The sequence below is a fragment of the Physeter macrocephalus genome, chromosome 19 (genome assembly GCF_002837175.3).
Source record: "Physeter macrocephalus isolate SW-GA chromosome 19, ASM283717v5, whole genome shotgun sequence".
Taxonomy (NCBI): Eukaryota; Metazoa; Chordata; class Mammalia; order Artiodactyla; family Physeteridae; genus Physeter; species Physeter macrocephalus.
In genome coordinates, this window is record NC_041232.1 from 35,239,914 (window position 1) to 35,251,337 (window position 11,424).

The 11,424-nt window shown below is 35.4% G+C and overlaps 1 protein-coding gene across 3 annotated transcripts in view; it reads right to left on the minus strand.

Annotated features, from left to right (window-relative positions):
• Nucleotides 1-1,371: 1,371 nt before the first annotated feature.
• Nucleotides 1,372-11,424, minus strand: part of USP14 (ubiquitin specific peptidase 14) — a 49,801-nt gene continuing 39,748 nt past the window's right edge. The window contains exons 11-17 of one of the 3 annotated variants that reach the window (XM_028480322.2): nt 9,630-9,695; nt 9,394-9,486; nt 7,881-8,009; nt 3,290-3,350; nt 2,804-2,911; nt 2,113-2,141; nt 1,372-1,666 (exon numbers count right to left, since the gene is read on the minus strand). In XM_028480322.2, the coding sequence (XP_028336123.1) occupies nt 1,577-1,666; nt 2,113-2,141; nt 2,804-2,911; nt 3,290-3,350; nt 7,881-8,009; nt 9,394-9,486; nt 9,630-9,695 (576 nt within the window). In that variant the 3' untranslated portion in view covers nt 1,372-1,576. Of the gene's footprint in view, nt 2,142-2,803; nt 2,912-3,289; nt 3,351-7,880; nt 8,010-9,393; nt 9,487-9,629; nt 9,696-11,424 lie in introns of all 3 variants that reach the window. The other 2 variants (XM_028480321.2, XM_007115849.4) reach the window with 2 other exon arrangements.

An 11,424-nucleotide genomic window follows, 5' to 3' on the forward strand; every position in this document is an offset into this window, starting at 1 on the left:
CCCTAATATAAAAAGGGCCTCAGTGCGAGGGGCACAGCACATAAGGCACTCTCAGGAATCAATCAAGACATTTTCTTGCTTATTCTCTTTTCAAAGATCTTATATGAAAGGCTGAATTCTAAAATAGCCTTAATAGTTTAAAACAACACTAGTGTAAGTCCAATTTCTTATACTTTATAATGCTTTTCTGGATCAAATAAAATGAAGTCAAGTGTTTTGTAATGACAATTAAGGAATTTTAATTTAAAATGCTAATTCCACACAAGGCTTATATACTTTGTTCTAACCCTACCTGATCTAGTAGCTACAGCATCCTCCAAATCGTAAAATCTGAATTCTAATTCCTAAATTGGTGTCCTCAAAATTGTTCAGAACAAAATAAGATAGTGAATAAAAAAACTTCACAAATTTACAAGCATCACACCAATATATAAAAGAATCATTACAATTCTTATGGTCTCATCCTCCCTATTCTATTCTACACCCCCTCTAAGGCAAAAGGAGTACTGATTGCCAATTATTAAAGCTTAGCTGAAGAAGCTATTTACAAATAAATTTTCCTGAAATGCTTATTTTATCCCCTAGTGTTGTTAGATTATATTACATTGTTCAAACTTGGGAGGAAATGGCCATTATTCTCTAAGAATCTAATAGTTATCACTACTATGCTCTGCAGAGCATTAAAACAGCATAAGCAAAGATGAGATTTCACGATAATCCCCAAAACTTTATTATAAATATCTAACTCAAAGGAAATCAGATAAGTCAGCTGATATTCTATCCTTTTGCAACCAAGCAAGGCTCCTAAAACAAAAATGAATTGAGTGTATTAAAATGGAAGAAACATACCATATATTGAAGTATCTCATACTCTGGTATTTCTACCATCACTTTAAAAATCATTGGTATTAAATTTTGATAGACATTAAGAATTTGGGAGTTGACAGGGGAGTAGAAATAAACACCCAACTGAGCCAAGGAACAGATCTGATAACATGGTTGCATTCAGCATCCAAAGAACTCCATGACTTTTACAACTCTATTCCTTTTTAAACAATATTATGCTAGCAGGCAAAGAAGACAATATTTTTAAATGGATGCTTAAGAGCATAGTTAAACTAACCATCTGCAGAAACTGTAATAGTAGTAAACATATCTGAACTTCAGCCAAGCTCCAACACTCAACAGACAAAAGACTTGAGGTCAAACGCTGTTAGTCCCTTTGTTTTTTTTTTTTTTTTTAAATTAAATATCCTAATTTTCTAAAAATAAGCAACCAGAGCTTGTCAACATTATTTTTAAGGTTGATTACTACAAAACCATTGCAAAGTTAAATGTACAAACCTAGTACATCAGAGACACAGTAATAAATGTATAATCAAATGTACTATTATGGATCACAATTTATTTTAAAGTCATGAAAAGCCAGCAACAGTCAGGCTGGACAAATACTTGATTGTACCCATGTTTCCATGGGATGGGGACAGCAGCACTGAGTTACACAATGAGATCAACACTTAACTTCCTTTCCACCGTCCTGGCAAAATTTTTGTTAGATAATGCAAAGGATGGGCAGCTACTGAATCACTGGTGGTTTGAACCATGCAAAAACAACAAATAATAGAGTAATAGGTGTGCAATAAACATCTGATTGCTGAATCTTGGGCTGAAAAAGACAGGAAGAAAAATTATCACAGAAGGTAATGGTTGAAAGGCATTTCAACTCATAGTTTTTAAAAATCCAAGAAATAAGCTTTTTAAAAATGTCTTCCTGTCACCTTTATATAGGGCAGCACAGTCCAAAGGCAATTTTCTCTTTTCTGTTATTTTTTAGGTCAGTAACACAGAGTGGTCTGCTTCTGCCCTCTTTTATTCCACATGAGGGGAAACATGTAAAACCACCTAAAAATCTTCCTTTAAAGCTCTGGGTTATAGAAATGATCAAACAACATTTATTTCACACCTAAGCATAAATATCTAAAATGAAGATTACTGTTCACTTTCCTCTTCCATTATTTCAATTCTGCGAGGCCCATAGAGTAGAACATAAGCTATATGCCAGTCTCCACCACCAGAAAGCCTCAAGATATCCTCTGGTGTCACGATGCTGACCTTATCATCATCAAACTTAATCCATTCATCTAAAGTGCAAAAGAGAAGAATGAAATTAATCTCACATATGATTTTCTCAGAGTTCCATTGCAAAAAAGGTACTGAGTAATTTTATGTACAGTAGCATTCCATCTGCCATACCAACAGTTCTCAAAGTGTGTTCCAGGGACTACTCAGGTTCAAGATCTTTTCAGTGGTTACCTGAAGGTTACAACAATTTTCATAACACTCCTAAAGCATTATTTCCCTTTTCCCCCTCATTTTGTTAAGTGTGCTTTGGAATTCTCCAGAGGTTACACAAGATAAAGCAGCAGACTGAAGGCAGAAACAGGAGAATCCAGCTGTCTCCTATTAAGCCTAACAAAACAGACTTAGAAAAATGTAAGTCAATATCATTTTTTGCCTTTTTTGTTTTGGAAAAGATTGTAATTTTTATTTTGAAATTGTTATTTATGTTAATATGTAATGACTTCATTACTGTCAGTTTTAAAAGAATTAACTTCTCAGTTTTAATTTCTATTATAGTACATATTAAGAGAGATAATCCTCATAAACAGAAGCTCTTTGGGATCCTCAATAATTTAAGAATGCAAAAGGAGTTCTGAGATCAAAAAGTTTGAGAACAAATGTGCTAAAAATCTAAACAACCTATCAAAATAGTATGGAACAATTAAAAAAACAGAATCTTTACCTTGTTTCCTTTTCACCCACGATACATAATGACCTGAAGAGCTAGATCTTCCCTGATGTGTTAGCACTGCTTGTAAGTCATAGTATCCACAATTATTGGAGCCAATGTCTAAAGAAAGATGTAAACCCAATAATATTAGAAATGAACAGATATGTGCTTTCTCAAGCTAAGTAAGCAAGAACAACTCAAGTTCCGCCTAGAGAAGTACTACTTTATTGTTAAAATCCAATAAGATACTACTGTACAATTAAAGGTTCATGAAAGATGTTTTAAGAAGTATGCTATCATTCATAAAAAACATATATATATATATAAAATCACTAAAAAGCGATTTTTTTTACTATGTCATACTAAGGTAAATTATAAGAAACAACTTTTTTTTAAAAGCACAGTATCTGAAAAAAACAGATATGTGGAAAGACAGTAATTTTACCTTAAAAAAAAAAACCCTACACAAAGTAAAAAAAAAATGAAGATTTCACTTACCATCAGCAAAAGAAAAGGGTTCATACTTAACTTCTTTCGGGGGACTACTCTTTTTGTCATTCTGAGGGGAAAAAAATTTTAATTTTAAGTTTTCATGATATTGGAAATAAAATTTATATTCTCAGTGAGTATCCATCTCCACAAATATTTACTGTCTATAATGCAAATCACCAAGGCAAGACAAAGAAAAAAATATGATCTGCCTTACAAATTGCTCAAATGATACAGCTACAGTTAACATAAAACTGTAAACCCAAAAGTCCTACTCTTTAACAACATACAGTCTCATATGTATAGTAGGAGATCCTGATTACAGAACCAACTTCAAACCACTAAGCCTAGAGCACACCAGTGAATACAGAGTACAGATAAACACTGCTCTACAGTAGAAAAAGAAAACCCAATTCTGCAACTTTTCCAGAACACTATCAAACCATATAGGTGAAGACAAAACAAAAGAAAACCTGCCTCAAAAAAACAGAAGTCAAATTACTGCAATTAATATTATATCTACTAAGCCACGGCCACCTGCCACTTCAGCCCAAATGAACTGGAAAATTTAATTCAGCAAATATTTACCTAAATTAAAAGAGGCATGATTTACAACTTTAGACAAGGATCTTCAGTGGGAACTCCCTTGCCTCAACCCATTTCAGTGTATATGTAATATAAAAACAACTAAGGGTCTTCCCTGGTCACGCAGCGGTTAACAATCTGCCTGCTGATGCAGGGGACACGGGTTCCAGCCCTGGTCCAGGAAGATCCCACATGCCACGGAGCAACTAAGCCCGTGAGCCACAACTACTGAGCCTGCGCTCTAGAGTCCGCGAGCCACAACTACTGAAGCCCACGCGCCTAGAGCCCGTGCTCCGCAACAAGAGAAGCCACTGCAACGAGAAGCCCATGCACTGCAATGAAGAGTAGCCCCCACTCGCCACAACTAGAGAAAGCCCGCGTGCAGCAACAAAGACCCAACACAGCCAAAAATAAATAAATAAAATAAAAATTAAAAAAAAAAACAAAACAACTTATTTAGGCATATGGACACAAAGTTCTTGAAGACTATAATGATAATGAAGACAATGCAAGCAGTTTAAAAGATAGCTAAAGTGACAAGAAGCCAAAGGATCTTATAACAAAGAAAGGCAATTAGGTCAACCATTTCTTTATATATTTTTAACACCTAGAGCAACCCAAAAAAGGCTATACAAAGAAACACATTAAAAAACATTACACATGGGCTTCCCTGGTGGTGCAGTGGTTGAGAATCCGCCTGCCAATGCAGGGGACATGGTTTTGAGCCCTGGTCCACAAAGATCCCACATGATGCGGAGCAACTAAGCCCATGCGCCACAACTACCGAGCCTACGCTCTAGAGCCTGCAAGCCACAACTGCTGAGCCCGTGCACCACAACTACTGAAGCGTGCAAGCCATAGAGCCCATGCTCCACGACAAGAGAGGCCACTGCAGTGAGCAGCCCGTGCACCATAGCGAGGAGTGGCCCCTGCTTGCTGCAACTAGGGGGAGCCTGTGTGCAGAAACAAAGACCCAATGTAGCCAAAAATAAAATAAAATAGATAAATTTTTTAAAAATCAAATTCTTCCCAAAAAAATTATACATAAACTAGAATTCTAAAAAATGTTCATGTAACCTACAAGAAGGAAAAACAGAAACAAAAATCAGAACAAACAGCAAAATATAAAATAGATTTAAACACTAACATATTAAGAATTACATGAAATGTAAATGGTCTAAATGTACCAATAAAAAGACAGAGGTTAACATAGGATTAAAAAACATGACCCAACTATATGCTGTCTATAAGAAACTACCTTCAAATATATCACGGGCAAATTTAAAGTAAAAGAATGGAAAAAGATGTATCACGCAAACATTAACAAAAAGAAAGCAGCAGTGGCAATATTAATATCAGATAAAGTAGACTACAGAACAAAGAAAATGACCACGAACCGAGAGGGACACTGCATAATCAAAGAATCACTCCGCCAAGAAGACAGAGCAATCCTAAATGTGTATGCACCAAATAACAGTTACAAAACATGAAAAGCAAAAAGCTAATAGAACTGAATGAATGGAGAAACATAAAAATCCACAATTTTAGTTGAAGACTTCACCACTCCTCTTTCAACAACTGATAGAACAACTAGACAGAAAAACAGCAGGGTTACAGGAAAAAGCAACAACACCATCAACCAAGTGGATCTAATCAACATCACATAATACTCCACTCAACTACAGTAAAATACACATTCTTTTCAAGTGCCCACAGAACATTTACCAAGATAGATCACATCCTGAGCCATAAAGCAAACCTCAACAAATTTAAAGGAATTTAAATCACAGAGTGTTTTCTCACCACAATCGACTCAAACTAGAATCAGTAACAAAAGATAACAGGAAATTTTCCAAACACTTGTAAATTAAACAAGACCCTTCTAAATGATCCAAGGTCAAAGAGAAGTCTCAATTTTTTTAAAAATACGAGAAACACAATGAAAATGGAAATGCAATATAACAATTTGTAGGACACAATCTGAAAGCACTGCTAAGAGGAAATTTACAACACTAAATGCACACATCAGAAAACAGGAAGTCTGAAATAAAAGATCTAAGTTCCCACACCATAAGGACCTAGAAAAAGAGGAGGAAAATAAACCCAAAGCAAGCAGAAAACAGGACATAATAAGAGTAAAAATCAATAAAACGAGATGCAGAAAAAGAGAAAAATCAATGAAACGAAACGCTAGTTCTCTGAAAAGAGCAATAAAATTGACACTCCTCTAACAAGACAAAGAGAAAAAAAAAGACGCAAATTTACAATATCAGGAATGAAACGGGACAGATATCGTTACACACTCTGCAAACATCAGAATAATCATCATCCTAGGAAAAACTCTGCACACATAAAATTGACAAGCTAGATGAAATGGATCAATTCCACGAAACCACAAACTACCAAAACATACCCAATATGAAATAAATTTGAATAGCCCATAACTATAAAGTAGAATTTTTAATTTAAAAACTCCTGAAAAAGAACTCTGCAGGCAAAGACTGTCTGACCAAGACAATTCTACCAAACATTTAAAAGAGAACTAACACCAATTCTACACAATCTCTTTCAAAAAAAATAAGAGAAAAAAACAGCTAATAAACCAATTCAGGAGAGTAGAGGATATAAGATCAATATACAAAAATCAACTGCAGTGAATGCAAAAATGAAATTTTAAAAAACTATGCCTTTTACAAAAACATCAAAAAGAATAAAATAGTTACAAATAAATTTAACCAAAGTACAAGAAATGGACCTTCCTGGTGGCACAGTGGTTAAGAAACTGCCTGCCAATGCAGGGGACATGGATTCGAGCCCTGGTCTGGGAAGATCTCACATGTCGCAGAGCAACTAGGCCCGTGAGCCACAACTACTGAGCCTGCACTCTGGAACCCGTGAGCCACAACTACTGAAGCCCTCATGCCACAACTACTGAGCCTGTGAGCCACAACTGCTGAAGCCTGCATGCCTAGAGCCCGTGCTCCGCAACAAAAAAAGCCACCACAATGAGAAGCCTGCACACCACACAAAGAGCAGCCCCCAGTCACCGCACGTGACCAGAGAAAGCCTGCACCAGCAACAAAGACCCAACACAGCCAAAAATAAATAAGGGGGTAGGGGGAAAGAAAAGTGGATTTGGCTACAAAGGGGCAGCATGAGGGATCATTGTGGTAGGGGAAATGTACTGCATCTAGACTACATCGAAGTCAGTATCCTGGTTGTGATATTGTATTACAGCTTTACAAGATGTTACCACTAGGAGCAACTGGGTAAAAGGTACTCAGGAATTCTATTATTTCTTATAACTGCATGTGATTCTACAATTATCTCAAAATAAAGCTTAATTTTTAAAAAATTGCTTTTAACACACACACACAGTAACCTTCAGAAGAATTTAATTTTAAAATTTGGTATATAATATCACACTGGAAATATTCCTAATTACCAGGAAATATCTTTTTCCTTTTGAAGAAAACAATCCAACATATAATTCAGCTGTCCCTTCTATGAATTTAAAATATACATTTATTAAATATAAAGTTGCTAAGGTTATAATTTTAACAGTTATAGGTGCTTGTTAAAAGATATGACTTAAGTTGTCACAGTGGGCATAATGAAGCAATATTTGATAACACTAACTCCATTTTAAAAAATGGAGATGCTTTACAAGGAAAATAATAAAATACTCTGAATTTTACAAGGCAAGATTTTATGTGAAGTGCTTTGAGGAAATAAATATTGGTATAAAAGGAATATAAGCTGCAGATTTTTATGGGAAAAGAAAATATTAAGTTTATTCTACCATAAAGGACCCATTTAGCATAGCTAGAGTTCTTTTTCTTATGCTAAAACACACCTAAAACTTTAAGGGCTTACACCAATACCTGCAAGATTTCTATATATGCTAAACACAGGTTCATCCATTTTTACTAATAGGTTAACAATACAAAATAAATACTGGACACGGATTAAAGATAAACATATTAAGATTAGAAAATGACCAATAAGAACCTACTGTCTTTGGCTGCTGATTTACTTTTTTATCTTCCAGATCCTTGAATTTTGATCGAAAAGAAATCATTTTCTCTTGAAGTTCTGGTGTACATAGTTCGTACACATCCAACATAAGAGGAAATTTAACATCCTATATACAAACCAAAAAGAAAAAGTGTAAGCAGACTTATAAAGGTAGTTATATAAAATATTTATCACACTTTTTTAAGTACTGCTTTCATATTTAAATAAAGTTGAAAATAAGAACTGTGAAAATCTGTGCATTTGAAAATATCAGTGTTTATTTTCAATCTGGTCCTAACTTTAAGATAAAAAATTTTTTAACTTTTCCATTAAACATTTTAACCCATGAAACTGACCGCAGAGGAGTTACCAAAAATTTAAACAACAGGGACTTCCCTGGTGGTCCAGTGGTTAAGAATCCACCTCCCAATACAGGGGACACGGGTTCGATCCCTGGTCAGGGAACTAAGATCCCATATGCCACGGAGAAACTAAGCCTGCGTGCTCTAGAGCCCACGCACAACTGGAGAGCCCATGTGCCGCAACTACTGAGCCCATGTGCTCTGGAGCCCCATGCACCACAACTAGAGAGCCCACATGCTGCAATTACTGAGCCCGTGCACCACAACTGGAGAGCCCGAGTGCTGCAACTACTGAGCCCACATGCTATAGGGCCCGCATGCCACAACTAGAGAGAAGCCCGCATGCTGCAAAGAGCCCACGCGCCACAACGAAAGATCCCGCATGCCGCAACGAAGATCCAGTGTGCTGCAACTAAGACCCAACACAGCCAAATAAATTTTTTTTAATTTAAACAATTAAAGAAGCTTTTCAGAAATACTAGACTAGCAGACACTTCAGCTACATTTAACCTGTTCATATGACCCTAAGTATATATGAAAATGTATTATAAATTTCAGCTCAAGACGCTAAAATTATATATACCTCTCCCAAGGATCAGACTCTATGGATACACAGCAGAGCTACAGTTCAACAAAACATAAATCATAAGGTTGACTCTGACATCAAACGATTACAATTTAAGTATTCCTTGGGCACCAGTAATTTAACATTCTCCTTTCATCTGGAAGAAAGGAACCACCTAGAATAGAGTGTGTTATATTGCCCCTTACCCCACTCCCATCCACAAACCTACTGGACCAGTATCTCTGGAATTGAGGATCTGGTCTAGGGCAATATTTCTGGGGAATGGAGGGCATCCATCAGAATTACCTGGGAATCTTTTGAAAAATGTAAGACCTAAGGCCTCACTTAATCAGATGCTTGGTGGCGGTTGAGAGGCAGGTGTGTGTATGATTTAAAATAAAAAGGACAATAGATAATTCCAATACATATTCTTGATTAAGAACCACTCGTCTAATGTTAATAACTTCCCTATTTATAGTATTTTAAACTGAGTTTATCCCTAAAAGAATAAAGAAACCTATTGTAAGTTAGGAATTACCTTCAAAGAATTACAATAATTTATTATAGTAAAGTTCGTTACTAACCTTAAGAACTTTGGCATTCACAGATTCCTTCTCTTTATAAAAAAATCGAACCATCTGAATAGTCAAGTAAGCAGGCAACCGGCTGATCTTGGACTGAGGAGACAAAGTGGAAAGAAATTCTGTAACATACAATACCACACAAGTTTTTAACTCCTCAGTTTGGTAAAAACAAAGACTGGATAACATTAAATAGCTGGAAACCTTTCTAGTAAATGGAATTGGATTCCAAAACTTACAGATTTGATGTACAAAGCATTTCTTTGCAATGTTGGAGACTGTTTGGTGATTTCTTCCTGAAGTCGCTAAAAAAGAACATAACAGAAGTCCAAACATTAAAGAATTTTCTTCTGCAATAGTTATATCTTTAATTCTTTTAAAAATTATCAACAGTACTAATTAATAGACAACATATAGTACGTCAACAGATTCATACCCCTGAGAAATAATTCGAAGACAATGTGGGAAGGCTTTTAGATATGGTTCAGCTCTCAAAAGGCATCAATTTTTACTGGCATGAACTCCTCAGAATGTAAATAATATTTGAAGTCTTTTAATTATGACCCAAATGCTCAGATTGAGAGTTTATACTGTATTTTATACAACCTAAGGAAGCATTTCGTGGTATTCCTCTGCTTATGGATCATCAGAATATTCATATTAGAAGAAAATTAAGAGAATGAAAAAAAAAAAAAAAAAAAAGAGAATGTAGATAACCCTCGTTCTTTACGCTTTATTTAGCAAAGCCTTCCAGAACAAATCAGTTATTGTTAAATTTGAGAAAAGTCGTAACACAGAAAACCTGTTAATCTAATAAATATGGGAAAGCCTTTAGCCATTATATCTTATAACCATCATGTCTGCCATTCCACTCCTTACAGCCTGTGTGACATTGAGCAAGACAGTTATCCCTCTGGGCATCATCTGTAAATGGTGCTAACAGCAGTTAACGTGACAGTGCTGTTGTTAGAATTACATGAGTTAGTACATGGAGAAAACTTGGAGAACTATTTGGTACATATTCTATGTTCAACAAGCATGTTACACTTGTATAAAAATTGTTTCAGATTTTAAAATTACTAATTACAAAAGGAAGCACCATGGAGTAGCTTTTTAATATTTAACCAAGTTTATCTGGCAACAAAGAGGTAAAGAAATGTGGAGCAAAATTACTCAAAAATAAAACAAATGATGATAAGGAATCTAAAAAATTACCAAGACAACAAATACAACATCTCATTCATATATGTTTTTAAAAAAAGGATATATGGCACAATGTTACTCATCAGGTAAGCTACATATTATTATCATCAATCCATGATCATCTAGAAGTTCCAGGTATACTTAGTTTTCCTGGAATTTTATAAAATTATGAAGAATATACCCTGGAGAGTCCCTGCCGAAACATTCTATCCCACACTCTCCAATTAACATTTACATCACATTCTGATGCCCTGAAACTTTCATCATAATTTGTTATAGGACTTGGGGAGGTAAGCTAGTATCTGTATGCTTTTATTTTCATTTATTTATTTATTTTTACTTTTCCCTTTTATTTCTAACATCTTTATTGGAGTATACAAATGGTGTGTTAGTTTCTGCTTTACAACAAAGTGAATCAGCTATACATATATATGTATCTCCATATCTCCTCCCTCTTGCATCTCCCTTCTATCCTCCCTATGCCACCCCTCTAGGTGTTCACAAAGCACCGAGCTGATCTCCCTGTGCCATGTGGATGCTTCCCACTAGCTATCTATTTTACATTCGGTAGTAGTGTATGTATGTCCATGCCACTCTCTCATTTCGTCCCAGCTTACCCTTCCCCCTCCCCTTGTCCTCAAGTCCATTCTCTACATCTGCATCTTTATTCCTGTCCTGCCCCTAGGTTCTTCAGAACCATTTTTTTTTCTTAGATTCCATATATATGTGTTAGCATACGGTATTTGTTTTGTTTTTCTCTTTCTGACTTACTTCACTCTGTATGACAGATTCTAGGTCCATCCACCTCACTACAAATAATTCAATTTCATT